The sequence below is a fragment of the Poecile atricapillus genome, unplaced genomic scaffold (assembly GCF_030490865.1).
Source record: "Poecile atricapillus isolate bPoeAtr1 unplaced genomic scaffold, bPoeAtr1.hap1 scaffold_111, whole genome shotgun sequence".
In the NCBI taxonomy this organism is placed as follows: domain Eukaryota; kingdom Metazoa; phylum Chordata; class Aves; order Passeriformes; family Paridae; genus Poecile; species Poecile atricapillus.
In genome coordinates this window covers 140,275-162,711 of record NW_026709003.1, presented here as the reverse complement: position 1 = coordinate 162,711, position 22,437 = coordinate 140,275, and the positions used below count along the sequence as shown (strand labels likewise).

Here is a 22,437-nt window from a genome sequence, read left to right as displayed (position 1 = left end):
GGCGGGAACCGGAACCGCGGGGCCTTCGGGGGGGATTCGGGGTCACTGTGAGGGGAGGGTCCCCCTTTCAACAACCGCCACGGGGGTCTCAAACAACCGAGGCAGCCGCTCCTCCTTCGGACACGTTTTATTCCCCTGAAGCCGCGGCCGGAAGCTGGTGGGAGGTTTTGGGGGGTCTCAGTCGTCGTCGCTGCCCCCCAGGTAATGGCAGATGGAGTCGTAGGGCAGCGGCAGCACCTGCGGGGCCGCATCCCGGCCCAGCTGCACCAGCGCCCGCCCGCGCTCCGGCTCCCGCTCCAGGATCCGGCCCACCTGCGGAAAGCGGGGCGCTCAGGGGGGCTCGGGGCGCTCAGGGGGGCTCAGGGGCTCGGGGGCTGGGGCGGGGGTCGCGCTCACCTTCCCTTTGTGCTCCCCCAGCACCACCATGACGCGGTCAGAGCTGCCCCGGGGCACCACGGTCTCCAGAGAGGCCTCGCGCAGGCCTGGGGGGCACAGGGGGGGCACGGGAGGCGTTGGGGGTCCCCGAGGTCACGGGGGATCGGGGCACTGGGGGGTACTGGGGGGCACTGGGGGGCACTGGGGGGATACTGGGGGGATACTGGGGGGCACTGGGGGATACTGGGGGGCACTGGGGGGTACTGGGGGGATACTGGGGGGTACTGGGGGGACACTGGGGGGCACTGGGGGGATACTGGGGGATACTGGGGGTACTGGGGGTACTGGGGGGATACTGGGGGGTACTGGGGGGCACTGGGGGGGATACTGGGGGGCACTGGGGGGATACTGGGGGATACTGGGGGGATACTGGGGGTACTGGGGGGATACTGGGGGGCACTGGGGGGATACTGGGGGGCACTGGGGGCACTGGGGGGGATACTGGGGGGCACTGGGGGATACTGGGGGGATCGGGGGGCACTGGGGAGCACTGGGGGGATACTGGGGGGATCGGGGGGTCACAGGTGCCATGGTGATCGGGGGGCTGACGGGGGGGTCGGAGGAGATGGGTTTGGAGGGCACAGGGGTTATGGGGGCCATGGGAGGGAGCGTTTTGGGGGTCAGGGGATATGAGGGGTCAGGAAGATCAGGGTGATTTGGGGGGTTCAGAAGGGTTTGGTGGTACCAGAGGGGTTTGGGGGGTCGGGGGGGGTTGGGACATGCCCAAATTCCCCTCGGGGGGGGTCTCACCCTCTACCAGGCGCCCGTCATCCGTGCGGCACACGCAGGTGTCGGGAGCCAGCAGGTCCTCGATCTGCATCTGGGGGGGCCGGGGACTCAGCACCCCCAAAATCCCACCCAGAGATGTCCAGGGGGAGCTGGAGGGAGGGCAGGGACCCCCCTCCCAAACCCTTGGGGTGTCCTGGGTCACCCTACATGGCCACTGGGGTCCCTGAGAGTGGGAGGCGGTGTCCCAGGAGTGTTTCATGGGTGGTTTTGGGGGTCCCAGGGCAATTTCAGAGGCCCCCAGGAGATTTTGGGCTCCCACAGGGGCAATGTGCTGTCCCATAAGGGAGTTCCTGGGGTTCCCTGGGGGATGTTGAGGCCGTGTGGGAGTTTCTGGGGCTGCAGCAGGGAGATTTTAGGGCCTGTGGGGATGTTTTTTGGAGTCCCTGGGGTGGTTTCGAGGTCCCCTGGGGATGGCTTTGGGGGATGTGCCATTTTAGGGTATTTCCCATTTTTTGGGCGGCCCCTGGGGGGATTTTGGGGGTCCCAGGGGTGACTGAGTGGGTCCAGAGGGAGGTTTTGTGGCGTGACTGCAGGGTCCCCAGAGGATCTGGGCTGTGATTCGGGGCTGTCCCACCTTGCAGTTGTAGAAGCGGCCCCCGCGGAAGGCCCGGTCCACGCAGCGCACCCGCAGGTCCCGGTGCAGCCAGTGGGGGGGCACGGGGGGGGCCCCTCGCGGCTGCTTCCCCGCCCTGGGGGGGGACGGGGTCATTCGGGGGGGGCTCGGGAGCCCCCAGAGCTCCCAAAGTGCTGGGGACCCCCCCCCGACTCAGTCACACCCCCCAATGGGCCCCCCACAAGGCTTCAGGACCCCCAAAATGAGACCCCCGGGGTGCCCCCTCCCCAAAGCCCCCCCAGCCCTCCTCACCTCTCGTTCTCGGGGGGCTCCTTCCGCTTGGAGCCCCCTCCCCGCGGGGGCTCCCCACCCTGTTCCTCCGACCCCTTCTGGGGGGGACGGCCAGAGGCACCTGTGGGGAACTGGGAGCTACTGGGAGGCACTGGGAGAGGATTCTGTGGGAAACTGGGAGGGACTGGGGGGACTGGGAGGTTACTGGAGGGAAACTGGGACATAGTGGGAGGCACTGGGGCTTACTGGGGTATTCTGAGGTATTACTGGGAGGCACTGGAACACCCTGGAAGGTTACTGGGAGGCACTGGGGGTCACTGGGAGGCTCCCCAGTTCAGACTGGGCACAAACCAGTCTGGAGAGTACTGGGAGTTACAGTGGTAAGGGGGAGGATTACTGGGATGTGCGGGTCCGAACTGGGGCACTCACTGGGCACAGCCCACACTGACTGACCCCAGCGTTACTGGGAAGGCTGCAGGGGACAGTGGGGAGGGGCACGGGGGTTACTGGTCTGTACTGGGACACTCACCAGTGCTGACTGGGCTCAGCCCGTGCTGGTTCACGGCCACCACTTGCCCCCCGAGCTGCAGCCGCACCAGGGCTCGCCCGGTCTCGGGGTCCAGTGCCTCCACCTGGGGGCCCAGTCAGCCCAGTTACCTCCCAGTTACCTCCCAGTTACCGCCCAGTTACACAACACGCAGTCAGCTCCCAGTAACACTCCCTACCCACCAGTCACACACCATCCAGTTAGCCCAGATACCTCCCAGCAGCCTCCCAGTAACCCCAGTTACCCTCCCAGGGCCTCCCAGTTACCCCCAGTGCCCACCCAGCATCGTCCCAGTTCTCCCCAGTGCTTCCCAGTGCCATACTGGGAGGAGTGGGGGGTGTCAGCCCCCTCAGTGCCCCCCTCAGTCCCAGCCAGCCCAACACCCCCAGTGCCGCCCCACAGAGCCGTACTGGTTTGCACTGGTTTGCACTGGTTTGTACTGGTTTGTACTGGTTTGCACTGGTTTGTACTGGTTTGCACTGGTTTGTACTGGTTTGCACTGGTTTGTACTGGTTTGTACTGGTTTGCACTGGTTTATATTGGTTTGTACTGGTTTGTACTGGTTTGTACTGGTTTGTACTGGTTTGTACTGGTCTCACCTTGCCCTCCACGCCGCGGTGGGGCCCGGCCTCAACGCGCACAGGGTCCCCCACGGCCGGGCCCCCCTGGGAGGGCTCCCCGGCTTTGGGGGCGCCCGGGGGGGCGGCCTCAGCCCCCAGCCCCAGCCCCCGCGGGCGTGGCCGGTGCTCCAGTGGGGTCACGACCCTGGGGGGAGGAAAAGGGGGGCAGAGAACCCCAGAATTATGGGGGGGGAAGGGTCAGGGCACCCCAAAATTCACCCTGGGAGGGGGACAGGGGACCATGGAAGGCCAGAGCTTCCCCTTGCAGCCTGTCTCCCCCGAGGTTGGGATGTTCAGGGGTCCCTCCCAGTTTTGGGGGGGTTTCAGTGGTTCCAGGGTGACCCCCCCAGCAGTTTGGGGTCCCTCCCCCAGCTGGGGCAGGTGCACTCATTGCCTCAGGCCTGTCTCCAGCACTTGCTCCCATCTTTGGGTGCTGAGGTGTCCCCCCCAGTCACTCCTGGCTTTAGGGGGTTCAGGGGTGTCCCCCTCGGTTCTGGGGTGCCCTCACTCACCTGGGGAAGGTGCGCCCGATGCCCTGGCCCTGGCTCCAGCCCATCCCCCGCAGCATGGCCAGTCCGAACTGGCCCACGGGCACGGCCTCGTAGTCCTGGGCAGTCTGGGGACAGCACGGGGGGTCGTGGAGCTCGGGGGGGAACTTGGGGGGAGCTCTGGGGCTGGGGAGGGAACTGTGGGGATAAGGATGGGTTGGAAGGACCCTGGGAAGGATTTGGGGATCCCCAGGGGAGTCTGGGGGCAGTTCTGGATGGGGAGGTGACACTGAGGGGCTCAGGGGTCCCTCTGGGGGTCCTGAGGGGATGTTTGGGGGGCAGCTCTACGTGTCTCTCACCGGCTGTGGCCCCGTGGCAATGTCCTTGTCGGGCAGCTGGAGGGGGATGGAGATGGGGGGTCCCGAGTCCCCGTTGGGCTGCTCCTGACTCTGCCGAGCCTCTGTGGGGTCAGGGGAGTCGGGGGGGGCTCAGGGGGCGCAGCCGGGCCCCCCCGGCCCCCCAGGGACCCCAAACTAACCCTGCAGCAGCTCCTGCACCGCCTGAGCCTCCACCGAGGGGGGGCCCGGGGGGTCTCCGGCGGGGGCTGTGTTGGGGGCGGAGTCAGCGGCCGGGGCGGGGCCTGTGTCGGCACGGGGGGGCTCCGGGTTCCTCCAGCGGTGGGGGGGGATCAGGGGGATCACCAGCTCTTTCTTGGGGGGCGGGGCCGGCCGCGTGCTGGGGGCGGGACCAGAGGCTCAGCCACAAACACCGCGGCACCTTTAAATAAAGGGGCGTTCCCGGAGGAAACCACGCCCCCAAGGCAGCGGCACGCGGCGAGCCCCGCCCCAGGCCACGCCCCCTCAGTATCATTAGGAGCACTTGAGGCCCCGCCCCCACACCGAGCCCCGCCCCACACCGAGCCCCGCCCCACACCGAGCCCCGCCCCGGGCCACGCCCCCTCCATCTCATTAGGAGCACTTGAGGCCCCGCCCCCACACCGAGCCCCGCCCCAGGCCACGCCCCCTCAGTATCATTAGGAGCACTTGAGGCCCCGCCCCCACACCGAGCCCCGCCCCACACCGAGCCCCGCCCCACAGCAAGCCCCGCCTCACACCGAGCCCCGCCCCACACCGAGCCCCGCCTCACACCGAGCCCCGCCCCACACCGAGCCCCGCCCCACACCGAGCCCCGCCCCACACCGAGCCCCGCCTCACACCGAGCCCCGCCCCACACCGAGCCCCGCCTCACACCGAGCCCCGCCCCACACCGAGCCCCGCCCCACAGCAAGCCCCGCCCCACAGCAAGCCCCGCCTCCAGCGGGATCTCTGAGGGGCGCAGCCGCTCTAAGCCCCACCCGCTAAAACTTTTAATGTTTTTAACCCGGAGCCCCGCCCCAGCCACGAGCCCCGCCCCGAAGGAGCCCTTAAAGGCGGGCTCCGCCTTCCCGCCCCCTTCCCCGCCCACCTGAGCAGCTCCCGGTCCTCCACCGCCGTCAGGAAGTCAGTGTCGCTGTCGGTGTCGCCGCCGGCGCCGGGCTCCGCGCAGGGTCCCGCGGGCAGCGGCCGCCGTCGCTCCGCCCTGCGGCTGAAAGCGAACGACACCGGCCCCGGCCCCCGGCCCCGGCCCCGCGGTGCCCTCGGCCGCCGCCGCGCCATCGCCCGCCGCCATCTTCCGCCGCGGGGCCCTGTGGGAGAGAGAGGGAGCTGCTTGAGCTGGACTACAACTCCCAGCAGCCTTTGCTCCGCCACAGCCCCGCGCACTTTTCGGCCGCTGATTGGTGGAGCCTCCACCTATCGGTGCTGTCACGGGGGCCTGCCCCGCCCCCTCTTCCCGTGCGGCGGACGCTGATTGGCGGATCCGCCCGTCGATCAGCCCGTCCCACCGCCGCTCGCGCCCGCCGGCCTCGCGCGCGTTGCCGTGGCGACCCCGCGGCGGTACCCGAGGGGAGGGGGAGGGGCCGGGGGCGAACTGGGGTGAACTGGGAGCACTGGGGGGTTACTGGAAGGACTGGGGTGAACTGGGAGCACTGGGGGGTTACTGGAAGGACTGGGGTGAACTGGGAGCACTGGGGGGTTACTGGAAGGACTGGGGTGAACTGGGAGCACTGGGGGGTTACTGGAAGGACTGGGGTGAACTGGGAGCACTGGGGGGTTACTGGAAGGACTGGGGTGAACTGGGAGCACTGGGGGGTTACTGGAAGGACTGGGGTGAACTGGGAGCACTGGGGGGTTACTGGAAGGACTGGGGTGAACTGGGAGCACTGGGAGGACACGAGGATACTGGGGACATACTGGGAGGGCTGAGAGGGTGCTGTGAGCGTCATGGGGATGCTGGCAGCTCAGGGGAGATACTGGGAGGATACTGGGAACACTGGGGGTCATACTGGGGAGTGCTAGGGGAGACTGGTTAGATAACTGGGACACTGAGAGGGGCACTGGAAGCACTGGGGGTGGGCACTGGGAGTTCTGTGGGGAACTGGGATGGTGTGGACTGGACTGGGAGCACTGGGAGGGGGCTGGAGGACACTGGGAGAGCTTGGGGGGGCATTGGGAGGGGATATGCGGTGCACTGGGGGGCACTGGGATGATGTGGGGCAGACTGGGAGGGAACTGGGTGAGATACAAACAGCACTGGGAGGTTACTGGGAGCACTGGTGCCCTCAGGTGCAGCCCCCCCACAGCCCGGGGGGGGCCCAAGCCCCGATGCCGCCCCCGGAGGCACCGCCAGGGCCCAGCGGTGAGCAGGGGGAGGGGCGGGATTTGGGGTGTCCCCAAGCCCAGGAGGGGTCAGTCACCCCTGGGGGGGAGGGGGGTCCCTGCCTGGGGTGTGTCCCCTCCCCCAGGGGTGTCCCAAGCCCTTCAGGGTGGTCCCACCTTTTGGGAGGTCCCCGTGTCCCCTGTGGGGGTCCCTGCCCTGCCCCCGTGTCCTTTGGGGGGGTCCCATCTCACCTGGGGGTTTCCCGAGTTCTGGGGGGTCCCTGACTCGGGGTGCCCCCCCAGTGAGTGTGGTGGTGGTGGTGGGGGGCTCCTGCGTGCTGCGCTACAGCCGCCCCCCCCCGCCGCCCCCCGCCCCGAGCCCCCCCCCACCCTGGGGGCAGCGGGGACCCCCCCAGATCCGGCCCCAGGACGGGGACCTGCTGCTGCTGCTGCGGAGCCTGGGTGCGTCTGGACTGGGAGCACTGGGAGAGGGACTGGGGGAGGACTGGGGGTGCTGGGAGGGACTCGGAGAGGGACTGGGGGCACTGGAAAGGAACGGGAGAGGGTTTGGGGGGCACGGAGAAGGTCTGGGACGGGGCTTGTGGGCACTGGCAGGGCGAGTCAAGAGGCTGGGGAGACTGGGAAAGAGGATGAAGGCATACTGGGAAGGACTGGGAGGCACAGAGGGAACTGGGCTGCACAGGGAAGGAAGGACTGGCATGGGACTGGGGAGCACTGGGGGAGGCACTGGGAGGCACTGGGAGGCACTGGGAGGCACTGGGAGGCACTGATGCCCTGTCCCCTCCTCACAGGCCCTGGAGCCCCCCCTGAGCCCGTGGCTGCCACCAGTTTTGTGGGCCCTGAACCCCGGGACCTGCTGCCCACTGGTACTGGGAGCACTGGGGGCACTGGGAGGGCAGGGGGATTTGGGCTGCTGGCCCCGGGAGCAGGGGGCCAGAGAGCCCTGCTGGCTACTCAGCTATACTGGGTGTTACTGGGATATACTGGGAGGCAATGGGAGCACCGAGCCCACCCCTCTCTCCCGCCAGGTGAGGAGCTGGGGAGTCCCAGCAGTGCTGGGAGGGGACCGGGCTGCAGCCTGGCCTGGCCACAGGTATGGACTGGGAACACTGGGAGGGAACTGGGAAGGATACTGGGAGCAGTGGGAGGGAATGGGGAGGGCTGGGATGCAGCTGTGTAAGGGCACTGGGGGGTTTACTGGTATGCAACTGGTGTTTACTGGGGCCACGGGAACACCCGTCCCCCTCCTCTCTGTCTGCACTGGAGCTGCCTGGTGTGATACTGGTGTGATACCGGTGTGATACTGGTGTGTTGATGGCCAGTTACTGGTGTGATACTGGTGTGATACTGGTGTGTTAATGGCCAGTTACTGGTGTGATACTGGTGTGATACTGGTGTGATACTGGTGTGTTAATGGCCAGTTACTGGTGTGATACTGGTGTGATACTGGTGTGTTAGTGGCCAGTTACTGGTGTGATACTGGTGTGATACTGGTGTGATACTGGTGTGTTAATGGCCAGTTACTGGTGTGATACTGGTGCATTAATGTTCTATTAATGGTGTGTAAGTTACTGCTGTGGAACCCGTGTGTTCCTGGTTCGTTGTCGCTGTGTGACTGGTGTGTAACTGGTGTGTAACTGGTGTGTAACTGGTGTGTAACTGGTGTTACTGGGCCCAGGACCCCGTCCCATTCGCAGTGGAGCTGCCGCGGGGCCCGGGGGGTTTCGGGTTCAGCCTCCGGGGGGGCCCCGCCGGGGTTTTCGTGCGGGGGCTGCGCGAGGGGGGCCCGGCCCAGCGCTGCGGCTGCATCCAGGTACGGGGGATCTGCGGGGCTCTGGGGGTCCCGGGGGGAATGTTGGGGGTGAAAGGAGCTGGGAGGGGCATGGGGAGAGGGGAGCAATAGGGGCTGGGGGGGCAGTGAGGGCTTGTCAGGATTCTGTCAGGAACTGGGGGGGCTCAGGGGGGGTTTATGGGCTCCTGGCTGTGGCTGGGGGTTGGGGGATGCGGTTTGGGGGTAATGTGGGGTCCTGGGGGGAGCAACAGGGGTCTCTGGAGGGGCTTCTAAGGAGTCTGGGGGGGTTGTGGGGGTCTGGGGGGGTCTGTAACTTTTGGGGGTCCCTTGGGGGGGGCAGGTCAGTGACGAGCTCTTGGCCATCAATGGGGCCCCCACAGCCGGGATGAGCCACGCGCAGGCGCTGGCCCGGATCCGGGGCGGGGGCAGCCGCCTGCGCCTGCTGCTGCGTCGTCCCCGCGGTGAGACCCTGCTCTGCCCCCCCAAAGTCCCCATGGGGCCCCCCCGCTCAGTGGGGACAGGGCAGGACCCCCAGACATATGGGGACAGGGTGGGATTGCCCCTAAGGGAGACACCCCAGAGCCCCCCTGAGTCACTGGGACATCCAGGGACCCCCACAAAACACAGCTGTACAAATCACCCCCCCCGCCAGCGCAGTGGTACAGCCCAGAGCCCCCCAAAACACACCGGTATATCCCAGTGCCCCCCCCATTAGGTGGTACAGTCCATTGCCCCTCCAAATTCAGTAAGATACCCCAGTGCCCCCCCACCAACTGCAGAAGTGGTACAGCCCAGAGCTCCCCAAGCTTCCCCCCCCCGGTTGGGGGGGGTCGGGTCCTGCCCCCCCCCAGGGAAGTGACGCCCCCCTCCCTTTCCCCGCAGGGGCTCCCCCAAACCCGCTGGCGCGGGGGGTGCTGCGGCTGTGCGTGGGCAGCTCCCCGCGGGGGGAGCCCTGCTTCTGCCTCGTGGGGGGGCTGCACCCCTGACTCCCCCCGATTGTCCCCTGGACCCCCTGCAAATGGAAGGTGACGTCAGTGAGATGCCCCCCCACACCGCACCCCATTTTTTGGTGCTTTAGGGGACCACCCCCAGCTCGGGGGGTCATTTTGGTGGCCCCATTTTGGCGGGGACGCCCTTCAAGCTATGCAAAGCCCTCTCCCCGCGTTCTGGGGGCCGCACGGAGGTTTTGTCCCCCCCCCCATTTTTGAGGGTGTTAAATAAATGTGGGGACCCCCCCGGTACCTCCCTGAGTCATTTCCCGTGAAGACTCCGCGCCCCCCCTCCCCTTCCATCCCCAGCATCCGGCGGGCAGGGCGCTGCCCACATCCGGCTGAGTCACCCCAAAACCGAGAGAGGCCAAACGGCCCCGGGGAAAGGAACCTTGGAGACCCCCAAACCGTCCTGGGGACCCCAAGAGACCCGAAACCCACCCCAGGTTCCTCTGGATCTCTCCAGATCCTCCCAAGCTCCCCAGGGACCCTCACAGACTCTTCTAGTGCTCCCCAAACCCCGTTAGGGACCCCCAAAGCCCCTCAAATTCTACGACCCCCCAGGCCCTGCCCCCTCCAAGCCCCACCCCCTCGGGGCCCCCGTCCCAGCACCTCCGGGGGCTTCCCCCGCGCCAAGCCCCGCCCACCGCCAGTCCCAGGGGATTCCCCGCTCCCAGCCCCGCCCACCCTCAGCTCCTCCTCCCGGGACCCCCTACTCAACCATCGCGGGGGTTCCCCGCTCCCAGCCCCGCCCACCCTCAGCTCCTCCTCCCGGGACCCCCTACTCAACCATCACGGGGGTTCCCCGCTCCCAGCCCCGCCCCCGGGGACCCCCTCGCGGGGGTTTCCCCCACCGCCGGTCACGTGACGGCCCCCGGGGCTCCCCCTTTGCCAATCGCTAATGGGGGCTTCCCCCGGCCCCGCCCCCGGTGCCCCCGGCAGCCAATCGGGCGCTGGCGCGCGCCGCCAGGCCCCGCCCCGCCCCCCCCGCGCGGTGCCAGCTCCCCCGGGGCCCCCCCGCTGCCACCGCCCGCTCGGTGCCGCCCGGTCCCGCCATGGAGTCCAGCGGGGCCCAGAGCTGCCCCGGCACCTGCCTCGCCTTCAGCCGGACCCGCAAGGGGCTGGTGCTCATCGGCGAGATCGTGAGACACGGGGGGCACCGCGGGCGGGGGCACCGCGGGCGGGGGCGCCGGGGACCCCCGGGAGGGGAGACGCACCGGGACACACCCGGCTCCTGCCCGGGCCGCGGGGAGGATCGGGATGCCCCGGTCCCTGTTTGGAGAGGGAGGGCAGCATGACTCGGGACCCGGGTTCTTTCGGGAGGGCGCACGCCCAGGGGCTCATTCGGGGGGGCAGGAGGATGCCCAAACCCCTGGTTTGAGAGCGGGGCAGGATGTCTGGAATACTGGGAGGGGGGCAGCAGGATACGCGGATCCCCCTTTTGGGGGGTCTGAGGGGGCACCACGACACGTGGGTCCCCTATTTTTGTGGAGGGGCGGAGCAGCGGGATGCCAGGATCGCAATTTTGGGCGTTGATAGAATGCCTGAGTCCCTGTTTTGAAAGGGATCGGGAATACCGTGGGTCCCCAGTTTGGGGGGGCGGCGGGAAACCGGGTCCCCTCCGGGAGGGATGCCCGACTCTCGGGGTGCTCGGGGTTCCCGCCGACACGTGCACTGAGGGACCCAGGGCTCCTGGGGGTGACAGCCCCGCAGCGCTGTCCCCTCTGCCATGGGACACCACAGGCACGCGCTCCCCCCGCGCCTCCCGCTCCCGCTCCGGGCGCGTGGAGGGGCAACGCCCTTGGGAAACGGGGGATGGGGCAGGGAAGGTGAGAAAGGGCAGGGCCAGGGGGCCCTGGTTTGAAAGGGGTGGGGAGGGAGCCCGGATGTCTGGGTCCGTTCCCGGGGGGAAGGGGGGGTTTGGGCGGTGCCCGGGCCCGCCGTGCCAGCCGTTATTGCGCCAGCCCGGGCGCGTCACGGCGGGAGCGGCCCCTTTAAGGGACTCCGGGCTCTGCAGTTGCTCCTTTAAGAGCCCCCAGCGTGGCGGTCCCACCCGCGCCATCGCCCCTTGAAGGGGGGGGGGGGGGAGAGGGGGCGGTGGCTGTTGTGCCCGTTGCCATGGTGACCGTTGCCGGGAGACGGCCCCGCCCCGGCGCTCCCACAGCGGCGCCCTTGTCCCACCGCCCACGGGGGCGGGCGCGGGGCCAGCGGGAGCCCGCGAGGGCCCGTGGGGAGCGCTCCGGGACACCGGGAGGTGACCCCCGGTGGCAATGAAGGAGGTGTTCCAGGAGCCTTTAGGTGAGAGCCCAGAACCTGCAGGGCCCTGCAGGATATCACTCCGGATCTGTTTAGGAGCTGCTGTAGGTGTTTCTCCGGCAGTTACATATAGGCCCTGCATGGGGTCTATGGGCAGTGTTATAGGGGTCTCTGAATGCATCACGCAGGGTCTCCCGCTGTCCCTTTTTATTCCTCCAGGGAACCCAGGGATCTGTAGGTTCCCTGTAGATCTGTAGGGCACACTGTGCCCGTTCTCGAAGTGCTGTGCCTGTATAACGGGGTACCTGTCACAGCATAGGGGGGTCTCTGGGGAGGGCTCAGAGGAGCTGTGGGTGCCCCCCAGGCCATAAGGATCCCATCCGTTCCTGCCGCCACAGATCCTGTGCGTGCTGACCCTGATCTGCTTCGGGGCGTCGCGCTCCGGCTACGCGGGGCTGGCTGCGGTGGAGCTGCTGTTCGCTGCACTGGTGCTGCTGGCCTGGAGCTGCCGCCTGCCCCCCCGGCTGACCCTGCTGCACTGGGGCTGGACCGTGAGTGGGGGCGTGGGGCGAGGCTGGGGGACACTGAGGGGGATTAGAGGGGCTTCAGGGAGCACTGGGGGCTGGGGACGGCTTTGGGAGGTCCTGCGGTGGCTGAGGGAGGGAGCGCCCCTGGGGGTTGGGGGTCCCCAGACACTTTGGGTGTTTTGGGGGGGAATCCCTGGAAGTGTGAGGGTCCCCAGAAGGTTTGGGGGTCTCTGAGGAGTCCCATCTGTGTCCCCAGGACTTCATGCGCTGCATCATCGGGGCTCTGCTCTTCCTCATCACCTCCCTCATCGTCATTGTTGGCCACCGGGACGGCGCCGGCATCGCAGGAGGGGTGAGGGCAGAATTCAGGGGGCTGGGGGGGCTCTGATCCCCCCTCGGCTGCAGAGAGGGGCTGGGGGGGTGCAGGGGAGGCTTGGGGGGATACAGGGGAACTTTGGGTTTCTCTGACCCTCTCTACCCGCAGGTGTTCGGGATCCTGGCCGGGATCCTCCTGGGATACGATGCCTACATCACCCTCCCCATCCGGCAGGGCCACACTGCCGCCCCCACTGGTGTGTACTGGGAGCACTGGGAAGGGGGTTCCTCACTTATGGTGGGGAGTGGGAGCACTGGGAAGGGGGTTCCTCACTTATGGTGGGGAGTGGGAGCACTGGGAAGGGGGGTCCTCACTTATGGTGGGGAGTGGGAGCACTGGGAAGGGGGTTCCTCACTTATGGTGGGGAGTGGGAGCACTGGGAAGGGCTTGCTGCCCTGGTGAGGGTACTGGGGGAAACTTGGGGGTTTGGGGGTCCCCAGAGGGTTTGGGGGTCCCTGGGGTTGTAACTAATCCCCCCACTTTGTCCCCCTGCAGAATCCCCAGACGGTGCCTGAAAAACCCAGCAAACCAAACGGAGACCTCCACAAACCTCCCCCACCGCAGGGGGACCCCCAGCCTTAAATTATTGAGGGGTCCCGACGCCTGGGTCCCCCCGGGGTGGGACAGGAGTAGATCTGGGGGTCCCTCAGGGGTTGCCCCTCCACCAAACGCCTTCACAAGTGCCTTGAACCGCCTGTGCCTCGTTTTCCTCCTGGGGAGACCCTCCTCAGGTTTAAAGGTGCCTTTGCCTCTCACGGGTTCTGGGGTGCCTGCCTCAGTTTCTGAGGTGCCTCCGTTAGTTTTTGGGGTGTTCCCCCTCCCCAGCCAGCGGGAGGTTTTTGGGGGCAATATATTGGGAAATAAAGGGTTTTTATTACTGCATTTACGGTTCCAGTGGTTTTTTCGAGGGATGTCTGTAGATCCTGAGGGAGCCCCCATAATGGATCCCCAAGCCCTGCAGACTACAGCTCCCAGCGTGCCCTAAACCCTCTCCCATCACGGTTCCCGCCTGGTGAGAAAAGCTGGGAAATCCTCTCCCCTCATGGAAAAAGGGTGGGAGACCCCCCCCCCTCGCCCACAGAAAAAGGAAGGTAGACCCTCCCCCATCTCTTTACGTTCGAGGGCGAGAAACTCCCCGTCCCCTCGCAGAAAAAGGGAGAAAACCCCTCCAGATCTCCCGGCTCCGGCGTCGCGCAGAGGAAGAGGCCGCGCAGCGTCCCCGGCTCCCCTCACAGAAAAAGGCGGGAAACCGCCACACGGCTCGCGCCCCGCCCCGCGCATGCGCAGCGCCGAAAGGACCCCCCCCCCCACACCCCCCCCCCGTGCGCCCTCCCCTCACCGCTCCCGCCGCGCGCACGCGCCCTGCGCCCGCCTCAGCCGCCGCTCTGCCCTCACCGCTCCCGCCGCCTCCGTTCCTCCTGCGGCTCCTCTCCGGCCCCTCCTCGGCGCGTTCCGGTACCGCGGCGGGCGGCAGGGGCCGGGCGGGGCGGGGGATTGTGAGGGGGAGCGGGAGCCGGGAGGGCGGGGCTGCGCTGGCGCCAGGGCCGATAACGCCGCGATGGCGCATGCGCAGGGGCTCGGTGAGGGCTCGGGGAGTTTTGACTGTCGGGTTTAATATAAAACTAAGACGATCGAAATTAATGCGATTTAAGGGGTTTCTAGTGGTTTGAACAGCCCGGGGGGACGCCCCATGACCCGTGTTTGTGTTGGAGCTGCAGGATCTCCCTGGGATCTCTCGTATAAACAGTGGTTTGTTTAGGGTAGGACCTACAAATGAACAGCACAAGGTACAAATAAATAATAGGGCACATAAATAAAGAACTGTGTGGAGACTGCGACATCGCAGGTGGGTGATGCTGCAGCCCGGGGGCCGGGTCGGGGTGCCCGGGTTGTGGTGACCCCGCGTGTTTGCAGGGTCGCCATGGGCCGCTCCTCCAAGGACAAGCGCGACATTTACTACAGGCTGGCCAAGGAGGGCGGCTGGAGAGCCCGCAGCGCCTTCAAACTGCTGCAGCTGGAGCAGCGCTTCCAGCTCTTCCAGGGTACGGGGGAACTGGGGCACGGGGGTCACTGGGGTCACTGGGGTCACTGCAGTCACTGCGGTCACTGGGGTCACTGGGGTCACTGGGGTCACTGGTGTAACTGGGGTCCCAGGGGTCACTGGGGTCACTGGGGTCACTGCGGTCACTGGGGTCACTGGGGTCACTGGTGTCCCAGGGGTCACTGGGGTCACTGGGGTCCCAGGGGTCACTGGGGTCACTGGTGTCACTGGGGTCCCAGGGCCTGGGATCACTGGTGTCACTGGTCTAACTGGTGTCACTGGGGTCCCAGGGGTCCGCCGGGCCGTGGATCTTTGTGCCGCCCCCGGGAGCTGGAGCCAAGTGCTGAGTCGGCACCTCAGGTGGTACTGGGGGCACTGGGGGTCCCAAACTGGGGGCACTGGGGGTCCCAAACTGGGGAGGTGTGGGGGTGCTACTCTGGGGGCATCGTAGGCTGGGGACTGGGAGGACTGGGGGTCCCAGCTGGGGACACTGGGAATCCTGCTGTGGGGTCTGGCTGGGTGAACTGGGAGGACTGGGAATCCCAGTTTGGGAGGGGGGCTTTCCCAGGGGTCTGGAGGGGCACTGAGGGTCCCCCCTGACACCCCCAGGGGCTCCGAGGGGTCCCCAGCCCAGGTGGTGGCCGTGGATCTCCAGGCCATGGCGCCGCTCCCGGGGGTGCTGCAGATCCAGGGGGACATCACCAAGGTGGGGACCCCCTGCTCCCGCAGACCCTCCCAAAACCTGCAGCCCCCTGAGATACCCCTGGATTCCCCCCAAACCCCATATTCCTCCCTGGGGACCCTTCCCAACCTCCCTGACCCCATTTTCCCCTTCCCACCCAGATCACCCCCAATTTCCCCCCAGGACCCCCAGACCCAAATTCTTCCACCCAAGGGCTCCCTCAGACGCCGTTTTCCCTCCCCAAGGTACCCCAGGTCCCCATATTCCCCCTCCAGTCCCCATTTTTTCTCCTCCCCAGACTCCATTGCTGCCCCCCAGACCCCATTTCTGCCCCCCAGACCCCATTTGTGCCCCCCCAGACCCCATTGCTGCCCCCCAAACCCCATTTCTGCCCCCCAGACCCCATTGCTGCCCCCCAGACCCCATTTCTGCCCCCCCAGGCCCCATTGCTGCCCCCCAGACCCCATTTCTGCCCCCCAGACCCCATTTCTGCCCCCCCAGACCCCATTGCTGCCCCCCAGACCCCATTTCTGCCCCCCCCAGACCCCATTGCTGCCCCCCAGACCCCATTGCTGCCCCCCAGACCCCATTTCTGCCCCCCCCAGACCCCATTTCTGCCCCCCAGACCCCATTGCTGCCCCCCAGACCCCATTTCTGTCCCCCCCAGACCCCATTTGTGCCCCCCAGACCCCATTTCTGCTCCCCAGACCCCATTGCTGCCCCCCAGACCCCCACCCAGACCCCATTTCCCCCCTGTGCCCCCCAGGCCTCCACAGCCCAGGAGATCCAGCGGCACTTTGAGGGGCACCCGGCTGACCTGGTGGTCTGTGACGGGGCCCCTGACGGTGAGTTTGGGGGGCTGGAGCCTGGGGAAACGCCTGAACCCCCCAAAGCCCCCCTGACCCCCCAAATTGCCCCCACAGTAACAGGGCTGCACGACCTGGACGAGTACATCCAGGCCCAGCTGCTGCTGGCAGTAAGTGCGGATCAGCCCCCTCCAATTCCCCCCTCGGCCTCCTGGGGACCCCCCAAACCCCTGAGGGAAAAGTCCCCCCCCCAGACTCCCCCAAATCCCCCTTTTGGGGGGGTCTCTCCTCCCTTAGGCGCTGAACATCACCACCCATGTGTTGAAGAAAGGCGGCACTTTTGTGGCTAAAGTGAGTCCATGGAGGGATCCCCCCAAAATGAGGGGGGTCCAGAGCCCCCCTGGCCCCAGAAAGGGGGTGCTGACCCCCCTGGCTCCCCCAGATTTTCCGGGGGAAGGATGTGACCCTGCTCTACTCCCAACTGCGCCTCTTCTTCCCCGACGTCACCTGCGCCAAACCCCGCAGCAGCCGCAACTCCAGCATTGGTGAGACCCCTCCCCAATATCTGGGGACCCCCCTCAGCTTTGGGGAGACCCCCCCTGAGCTTGGGGCACCCCCCAATTACCTCTTCTTGCAGAGGCTTTCGTGGTGTGCCGTGGCTACAGCCCCCCCGAGGGCTTCGTGCCCACCATGGACAATCCCCTGCTGGACCCCGAGGCAGGTGAGGGGCGCTGAGGGGTCCCTGGGGGGATTCTGGGGTCCCTGGGGGGATTCTGGGGTCCCTGGGAGGATTCTGGGGTCCCTGGGGGCATTCTGGGGTCCCTGAGAGGATTCTGGGGTCCCTGGGGGGATTCTGGGGTCCCTGAGAGGATTCTGGGGTCCCTGGGGGGATTCTGGGGTCCCTGGGGGCATTCTGGGGTCCCTGGGGGGAATCTGGGGTCCCTGGGGGGATTCTGGGGTCCCTGGGGGCATTCTGGGGTCCCTGGGGGGAATCTGGGGTCCCTGGGGGCATTCTGGGGTCCCTGAGAGGATTCCGGGGTCCCTGGGGGGATTCTGGGGTCCCTGAGAGGATTCTGGGGTCCCTGAGAGGATTCTGGGGTCCCTGGGAGGATTCTGGGGTCCCTGGGGGGATTCTGGGGTCCCTGGGGGCATTCTGGGGTCCCTGAGAGGATTCTGGGGTCCCTGGGAGGATTCTGGGGTCCCTGGGGGGATTCTGGGGTCCCTGAGAGGATTCTGGGGTCTCTGAGGGGATTCTGGGGTCTCTGAGGGGTGGGGTCCCTGCCATTTTGGAGAGGGGGAATTTGGGGTGCTCCCCAGCCCCCCTTTAATGCCACCCCCAGGCCTGGCGCTGTCCCAGCTCTCGGGTCCCTCCCGTGTCATTGTCCCCTTCGTGGCCTGCGGGGACCTGAGCGCCTACGACCCCGACCGCACCTACCCCCTGCAGGTACTGGGACGGACTGGGAGGGACTGGGACAGACTGGGAGGGATTGGGGGGGTCCTTGTGGTGTGGGGCAGTGCTGGGAGGGCAGTGGGGTCCCCGGGGGGACTCCCTGCTTACCTTTGGTGGGTTCAGGGGAGGCACTGGGCTGTACTGGGAGGCACTGGTCCGTACTGGGAGGCACTGGTCCATACTGGGCTGCACTGGGAGGCACTGGTCCATACTGGGCTGCACTGGGAGGCACTGGGCTGCACTGGGCCCTCTCCCCACAGCTGGACCCAGACAAGCCCTACACCTACGTGCCCCCCCCTGCCCCCCCCATCGCCCCACCCTACGCCCGGGCCTGTCAGCTGCGCCGGGGGGGGGCCCCGAGACCCTCGTGGGGGGACGAGGGGGACAAGGCAGAGCTGCAGGAGCCTGGAGTGGGGACCCCTGTGAGTGTGCAGGGACCCCCGAGCCAGGGGGAGGGACCCCCGAGCCAGGGGGAGGGACCCCCGAGCCAGGGGGAGGGACCCCCGAGCCAGGGGGAGGGACCCCCGAGCCAGGAGCTGCTCCAGCTCTGTCTCTTGGACTGAAACCTGTGCAAGAGCCCTCGTGGGTGTGCAAGGCACGGCCCCCCCGTGATGCAGCCCCCCAGGACCCCCCAATAAACCCCCCTTGATTCCACTCTCTGTGGGCTGCGGCGCCTTTATTGCAACAAAAGGAGGAGCCCAGGGAGACCTCGGGGTTTGTGAGAGGTCCTGGAAGTCTGGGAGGGGTTTGGGGGGATCCTCTGAGGTGTTGGGGGTGTTCCAGGGGGTCTGAGGGACCCCTCGGTGTTCGGCAGAGTTGAAAGGTCCCCCCTGGTTTGAGGGAATCCCCTCAGGCTTGGGGGGCCCCGGGGGAGCCCCTGAACTTTGGGGGTTCCTGGGGTTTGAGGGAGCCCAGCGAGATCCGAGGGGCTCGCCCAGGCTCGGGGCTGAGAGGCTCCCCTGAGCTCTGGAGGTTCCTGGAGCAGACGGTGCCAGTTTGGGGGGGTCCCCGAGGATCGGGGGGACCCCAATTCCGGGGGTCTCAGTCCTTGCCGCGCGAGGCCTCGGCGTTGGCGCGGAGCACGGCGCCGGGGCTGGGGTACGGCCGCTGCTGGAACAGGGGCCCGGCCGCCGTCGTGTCCGCGCCCGTCTTGGCCTCGTTGCGTTTGGGGAGCCCCGTGGACCACGTCCCCCTGCCGTGACACCGTGAGAGGGGTCACTGGGGTCCCCCAAAACCTGGGGCACCCCAAAACCCCCCCTGCTTTATCCCCTCCCGTACCGGGGTGCGTCCGAGTAAGCGCTGGGGTCCATGGGGTCCAGCTCCTCGTCCTTGCGGCTGCCTGGGGGGACACAGGGGGTCAGCGCAGCCCAGGCTCGGGGGTTGGCGGCCCCTGGAACGCTCAGAGCCCCCCAAAATCGCAGGGGACCCCCCCACATACCCTTCTTGCTCTTGGGGTACGGCGCCAGTTCCTCACGCCGGTGAAAGCGGCGCTCCCGCGGCGGCTCCTCCTTCTCGTGGCTCCTCTCGGGGGGCTCCTCAGGCTCTGTGGGGGCACCGGGGCTCAGGCAGCGCCACAGGAGCCCCAAATTCCCTCTCGGGCTTTGGGGGACCCCTCCCAGACCCACCTGGGTTCCCCTTGAGCCTCTTGGCGGGTTTGGTGATGACGGAGTTGGGGTCGTTGGGGGACAGCCACGACACCAGGTCGGTCTCCACGTTCCAGTAGTAAGGCAGCCCGCTGGGGAGGGGGCAGCAGGGGCTGGGGGGGCCTTTGGGCCCTGGAGGGTCCCCACAGCCCCCACAGGGGTCCCCACAGCCCCCATGGAGCCCCCTCAGGGTCCCCACAGCCCCACAGGGTCCCCACAGTCCCCACAGGGTCCCCACAGCCCCCACAGGGTGCCCACAGCCCCCTTAGGGGTCCCAACAGCCCCCATGGAGCCCCCACAGGGTCCCCACAGCCCCCACAGGGTCCCCACAGCCCCACAGGGTCCCCACAGCCCCACAGGGTCCCCACAGCCCCCCTGGAGCCCCCACAGTGGGGAGGGGTCTCACCAGGTGGGGTCGATCACTTTGTACCAGGGCGGCATCAGCCCCTCGAGCCGCGAGGCCTCGTAATCCACGTGGGCATCGTCGTAATCCTCAGCGATGATCTCCTCCTCGGGCTCTGGGCGGGGCAGGGTGAGACCCCACCCACTGCCACACCCAGAGCCACACCCAGCACCCAGAGCCACACCCAGTGCCACACCCACTGCCACACCCAGAGCCACACCCACTGCCACACCCAGCACCCAGAGCCACACCCAGCACCCACTGCCACACCCAGAGCCACACCCACTGCCACACCCAGAGCCACACCCAGCACCCACTGCCACACCCACTGCTACACCCAGAGCCACACCCACTGCCACACCCAGCACCCAGAGCCACACCCACTGCCACACCCAGAGCCACACCCAGCACCCACTGCCACACCCAGAGCCACACCCAGCCCCGCCCTCACAGCCCCGCCCCGGGACCCCCGGCCCTGCCCCAGAGCCCCCCGTTCTCACCGGGACCCCCGGGACCCCCCCCGTTCTCACCGGGACCCCCGGGACCCCCCCCCGTTCTCACCGGGACCCCCCCCCCCGTTCTCACCGGGACCCCCGGGACCCCCCCCGTTCTCACCGGGACCCCCCCCCCCGTTCTCACCGGGACCCCCGGGACCCCCCCCCGTTCTCACCGGGACCCCCGGGACCCCCCCCCGTTCTCACCGGGACCCCCGGGACCCCCCCCCGTTCTCACCGGGCTCCACGTGCTTGAGCAGCCCCCGCTTGGCCAGGCGGGACTGGAGAGCCACGGGCAGCGGCATCGCCCGGCCGGGACACCGGGAATCGGCACCGGGACACCGGGAGAACACCGGGAGAACCGGGAGGACACCGGGGACACACCGGGAACACACCGGGAACACACCGGGAGAACACCGGGAACACACCGGGAGCACACCGGGAGCACCGGGGACACACCGGGAACACACCGGGAGCACCGGGAGCACCGGGAACACACCGGGAACACACCGGGGACACACCGGGAACGCCGGGAACACACCGGGAGAACCGGGAGGACACCGGGAGAACACCGGGAGAACACCGGGAGAACACCGGGAACACACCGGGAGCACCGGGACCCAGCTGCGGGGGCACAGGACGGGGCTGGTCAGTCCCGGGAGACCCCCGAGAGCTCGGATCCCTCCGGGACACCCCCGAACGTGCCAGGAACCCCCTGAATGCCCCCCGGAACTTCCCGGTAACCCCGGAGAGCCCCGGAACTCCCACCGGGAATCCCAGAACGATCTCGACGTTCTTGAGCGTCCCCGGGAACCGCGCAGCGCCCCAAGAACCCCCCGGGATGCCCCCGGCAGTGCCGGTAACCTCCCGGTAACCCAAGTACGGTCCCGGTTACCCCCGTTCGGTCCCGGTTACCCCCGTACGGTCCCGGTTACCCCCGTACGGTCCCGTTTCGGTCCCGGTTACCCCAGTACGGTCCCGGTTACCCCCCGTTCGGTCCCGGTTACCCCCGTACGGTCCCGGTTCGGTCCCGGTTGTCCCGGATCCCCCCGGAAGTCGAGCTGCTCACGTGACCGCGCTGCCCCCTTGGCCCCGCCCCCGTTGCCCCGGTAACCGCCCGGCCGCGCCGCCGCGCCTCTCGTCACGTGACCCCGCCCCGACCAATCAGCCAACAGGGCGGGACGGGCGCTCAGCCAATCAGCGCGCGGCACCGCGGCGGGCGCGCGCGTGGCCCAGACGGGCGCCGCCATGTTGGGGGGGGCCGCGGTCTCCGCGGTGTTTCCGCAGCTTCGGGAAACGGCGGCACCGGGGACAGACGGACACGGACGGACAGACACGGACAGACACAGACAGACGGACACGGACACGGACAGACGGACAGACAGACAGAGACAGACAGACGGACAGACGGACACGGACAGACACAGACAGACGGACACGGACAGACAGACGGACACGGACAGACAGACGGACACGGACAGACAGACGGACAGAGACAGACAGAGGGACACGGACGGACAGACAGAGGGACACAGACGGACAGACAGACACGGACAGACGGACAGACAGACGGACGGACACGGACAGACGGACAGACGGACAGACAGACACAGACAGACAGAGACAGACGGACAGACAGACGGACACGGGCCCCGGGTGACAGACAGACGGACACACAGACAGACAGACAGACGGACACAGACAGACAGACAGACGGACGGACACGGACAGACGGACAGACAGACAGACACAGACAGACAGACAAACAGACAGACAGACACGGACAGACAGACGGACACGAGCCCCGGGAGACGGACGGACAGACAGACAGACGGACAGACACAGACAGACAGACACAGACACAGACAGACACGGACAAACAGACAGACAGACGGACAGACAGAGACAGATGGACACAGACGGCCACGGCCCCGCAGCCCCCGCGCTCACACCGAGCCCACCCTGGCTCCCCCCGGAGCTGCGGTGACGCCGCCGGGGCCGGCGCTCGCTGTGGGTTTGTGTTTTTTGTGTTTTTTGTGTTTTTGTGGTTTTGTGGTTTTGTGTTTTTTGTGTTTTATTGAAGCTCTGAGCTCTGTCCCGGGGTCAAAGGTCACCGGGGGGGGGGGGGGAGGGGGGTCCCTGAGGCGGCCGCGGGGTCACGGGAGGGTCACGGGGGGGGTCACGGGGGGTCACGGGGGGGTCACCGGGGGGTCACGGGGGGTCACGAGGGGTCACGGGGGGGTCACGGGGGGGTCACAGTGCAAAGGTCGCGGCCGAGTGGGGGGCAGAGGTCAGGGGTCAGCACCAAAGGCCCCACAGGACAGCAGAGGTCAAAGGTCACCAGCAGAGGTCAAAGGTCACCAGCAGAGGTCAAAGGTCACCAGCAGAGGCCACCAGGAGTCCCTGAGGGTGGAGAGGCCACCAAGAGAGGTCGGAAACCCCGGGAGAGGCACCAGAGGTCACGGGAGAGGTCAGGGGTCACCCAGGGGTCACCCAGAGGTCACGCAGGGGTCACTGAGAGGTCACCCAGGGGTCACA

General features: G+C 67.5%; 4 protein-coding genes across 9 annotated transcripts; 2 read left to right on the top strand and 2 right to left on the bottom strand.

Annotated features, from left to right (window-relative positions):
* Positions 1–112: 112 nt before the first annotated feature.
* On the bottom strand, positions 113–5,391 carry LOC131574194 (G-patch domain and KOW motifs-containing protein-like). Its single transcript, XM_058828614.1, is given in 12 exon segments — positions 113–312; positions 397–482; positions 1,186–1,255; positions 1,799–1,913; positions 2,090–2,189; positions 2,598–2,700; positions 3,215–3,380; positions 3,748–3,851; positions 4,083–4,183; positions 4,262–4,458; positions 5,188–5,339; positions 5,341–5,391. Coding segments are annotated over 12 exon segments (1,380 nt in total). The 3' UTR covers positions 113–177.
* Positions 5,392–5,415: 24 nt separating this feature from the next.
* Positions 5,416–13,281, top strand: PLP2 (proteolipid protein 2). The gene is made up of 9 exons (XM_058828622.1): positions 5,416–5,657; positions 6,387–6,459; positions 7,232–7,306; positions 7,469–7,533; positions 8,119–8,253; positions 11,876–12,028; positions 12,261–12,356; positions 12,489–12,576; positions 12,876–13,281. The coding sequence occupies exons 2-9, from the start codon at positions 6,426–6,428 to the stop codon at positions 12,893–12,895; spliced, it is 666 nt and encodes a 221-aa protein (XP_058684605.1). The 5' UTR covers positions 5,416–5,657; positions 6,387–6,425; the 3' UTR covers positions 12,896–13,281.
* A 443-nt stretch (positions 13,282–13,724) lies between these two features.
* On the top strand, positions 13,725–17,951 carry FTSJ1 (FtsJ RNA 2'-O-methyltransferase 1). Of its 5 annotated transcripts, XM_058828616.1 has the most exons (12): positions 13,744–13,835; positions 14,140–14,226; positions 14,295–14,422; positions 14,712–14,781; positions 15,031–15,127; positions 15,870–15,948; positions 16,027–16,079; positions 16,207–16,260; positions 16,352–16,454; positions 16,547–16,630; positions 17,202–17,353; positions 17,620–17,951. In XM_058828616.1, exons 3-12 carry the CDS (start codon positions 14,302–14,304, stop codon positions 17,920–17,922), a joined length of 1,116 nt encoding a protein of 371 aa, XP_058684599.1. In that variant the 5' UTR covers positions 13,744–13,835; positions 14,140–14,226; positions 14,295–14,301; the 3' UTR covers positions 17,923–17,951. The 5 variants fall into 5 exon arrangements, with proteins under 5 accessions (XP_058684598.1, XP_058684599.1, XP_058684602.1 ...); XM_058828615.1 differs by lacking the exon at positions 14,140–14,226 and having other exon boundaries at positions 13,725–13,835; XM_058828617.1 differs by lacking the exons at positions 13,744–13,835; positions 14,140–14,226 and adding an exon at positions 13,934–13,960.
* Positions 17,952–18,028: 77 nt separating this feature from the next.
* Positions 18,029–20,337, bottom strand: PQBP1 (polyglutamine binding protein 1). 2 transcript variants are annotated; one of them, XM_058828624.1, is made up of 7 exons: positions 20,333–20,337; positions 20,138–20,225; positions 19,409–19,520; positions 18,985–19,094; positions 18,798–18,902; positions 18,638–18,698; positions 18,029–18,551 (listed from the first exon to the last, which is right to left on the bottom strand). In XM_058828624.1, the coding sequence occupies exons 2-7, from the start codon at positions 20,202–20,204 to the stop codon at positions 18,401–18,403; spliced, it is 606 nt and encodes a 201-aa protein (XP_058684607.1). In that variant the 5' UTR covers positions 20,205–20,225; positions 20,333–20,337; the 3' UTR covers positions 18,029–18,400. The 2 variants fall into 2 exon arrangements, with proteins under 2 accessions (XP_058684607.1, XP_058684606.1); XM_058828623.1 differs by lacking the exon at positions 20,333–20,337 and having other exon boundaries at positions 20,138–20,282.
* Positions 20,338–22,437: the final 2,100 nt, after the last annotated feature.

Bases quoted from the DNA above. Each gene is read 5' to 3' on its own strand.
- PQBP1 (XM_058828624.1), bottom strand. From the start codon at position 20,204: ATGCCGCTGCCCGTGGCTCTCCAGTCCCGCCTGGCCAAGCGGGGGCTG. The intron at 18,903-18,984 runs GTGGGTCTGGGA...GTGCCCCCACAG, and splicing joins GAGGCTCAAGGGGAACCCAG to AGCCTGAGGAGCCCCCCGAG. The intron at 18,552-18,637 runs GTACGGGAGGGG...GTGTCACGGCAG, and splicing joins GCTTACTCGGACGCACCCCG to GGGGACGTGGTCCACGGGGC.
- PLP2 (XM_058828622.1), top strand. From the start codon at position 6,426: ATGCCGCCCCCGGAGGCACCGCCAGGGCCCAGCG. The intron at 6,460-7,231 runs GTGAGCAGGGGG...CCCTCCTCACAG, and splicing joins GGCACCGCCAGGGCCCAGCG to GCCCTGGAGCCCCCCCTGAG. The intron at 7,534-8,118 runs GTATGGACTGGG...TACTGGGCCCAG, and splicing joins GCAGCCTGGCCTGGCCACAG to GACCCCGTCCCATTCGCAGT.
- FTSJ1 (XM_058828615.1), top strand. From the start codon at position 14,302: ATGGGCCGCTCCTCCAAGGACAAGCGCGACATTTACTACAGGCTGGCC. The intron at 16,455-16,546 runs GTGAGACCCCTC...CTCTTCTTGCAG, and splicing joins CAGCCGCAACTCCAGCATTG to AGGCTTTCGTGGTGTGCCGT. The intron at 16,631-17,201 runs GTGAGGGGCGCT...GCCATTTTGGAG, and splicing joins CCTGCTGGACCCCGAGGCAG to AGGGGGAATTTGGGGTGCTC.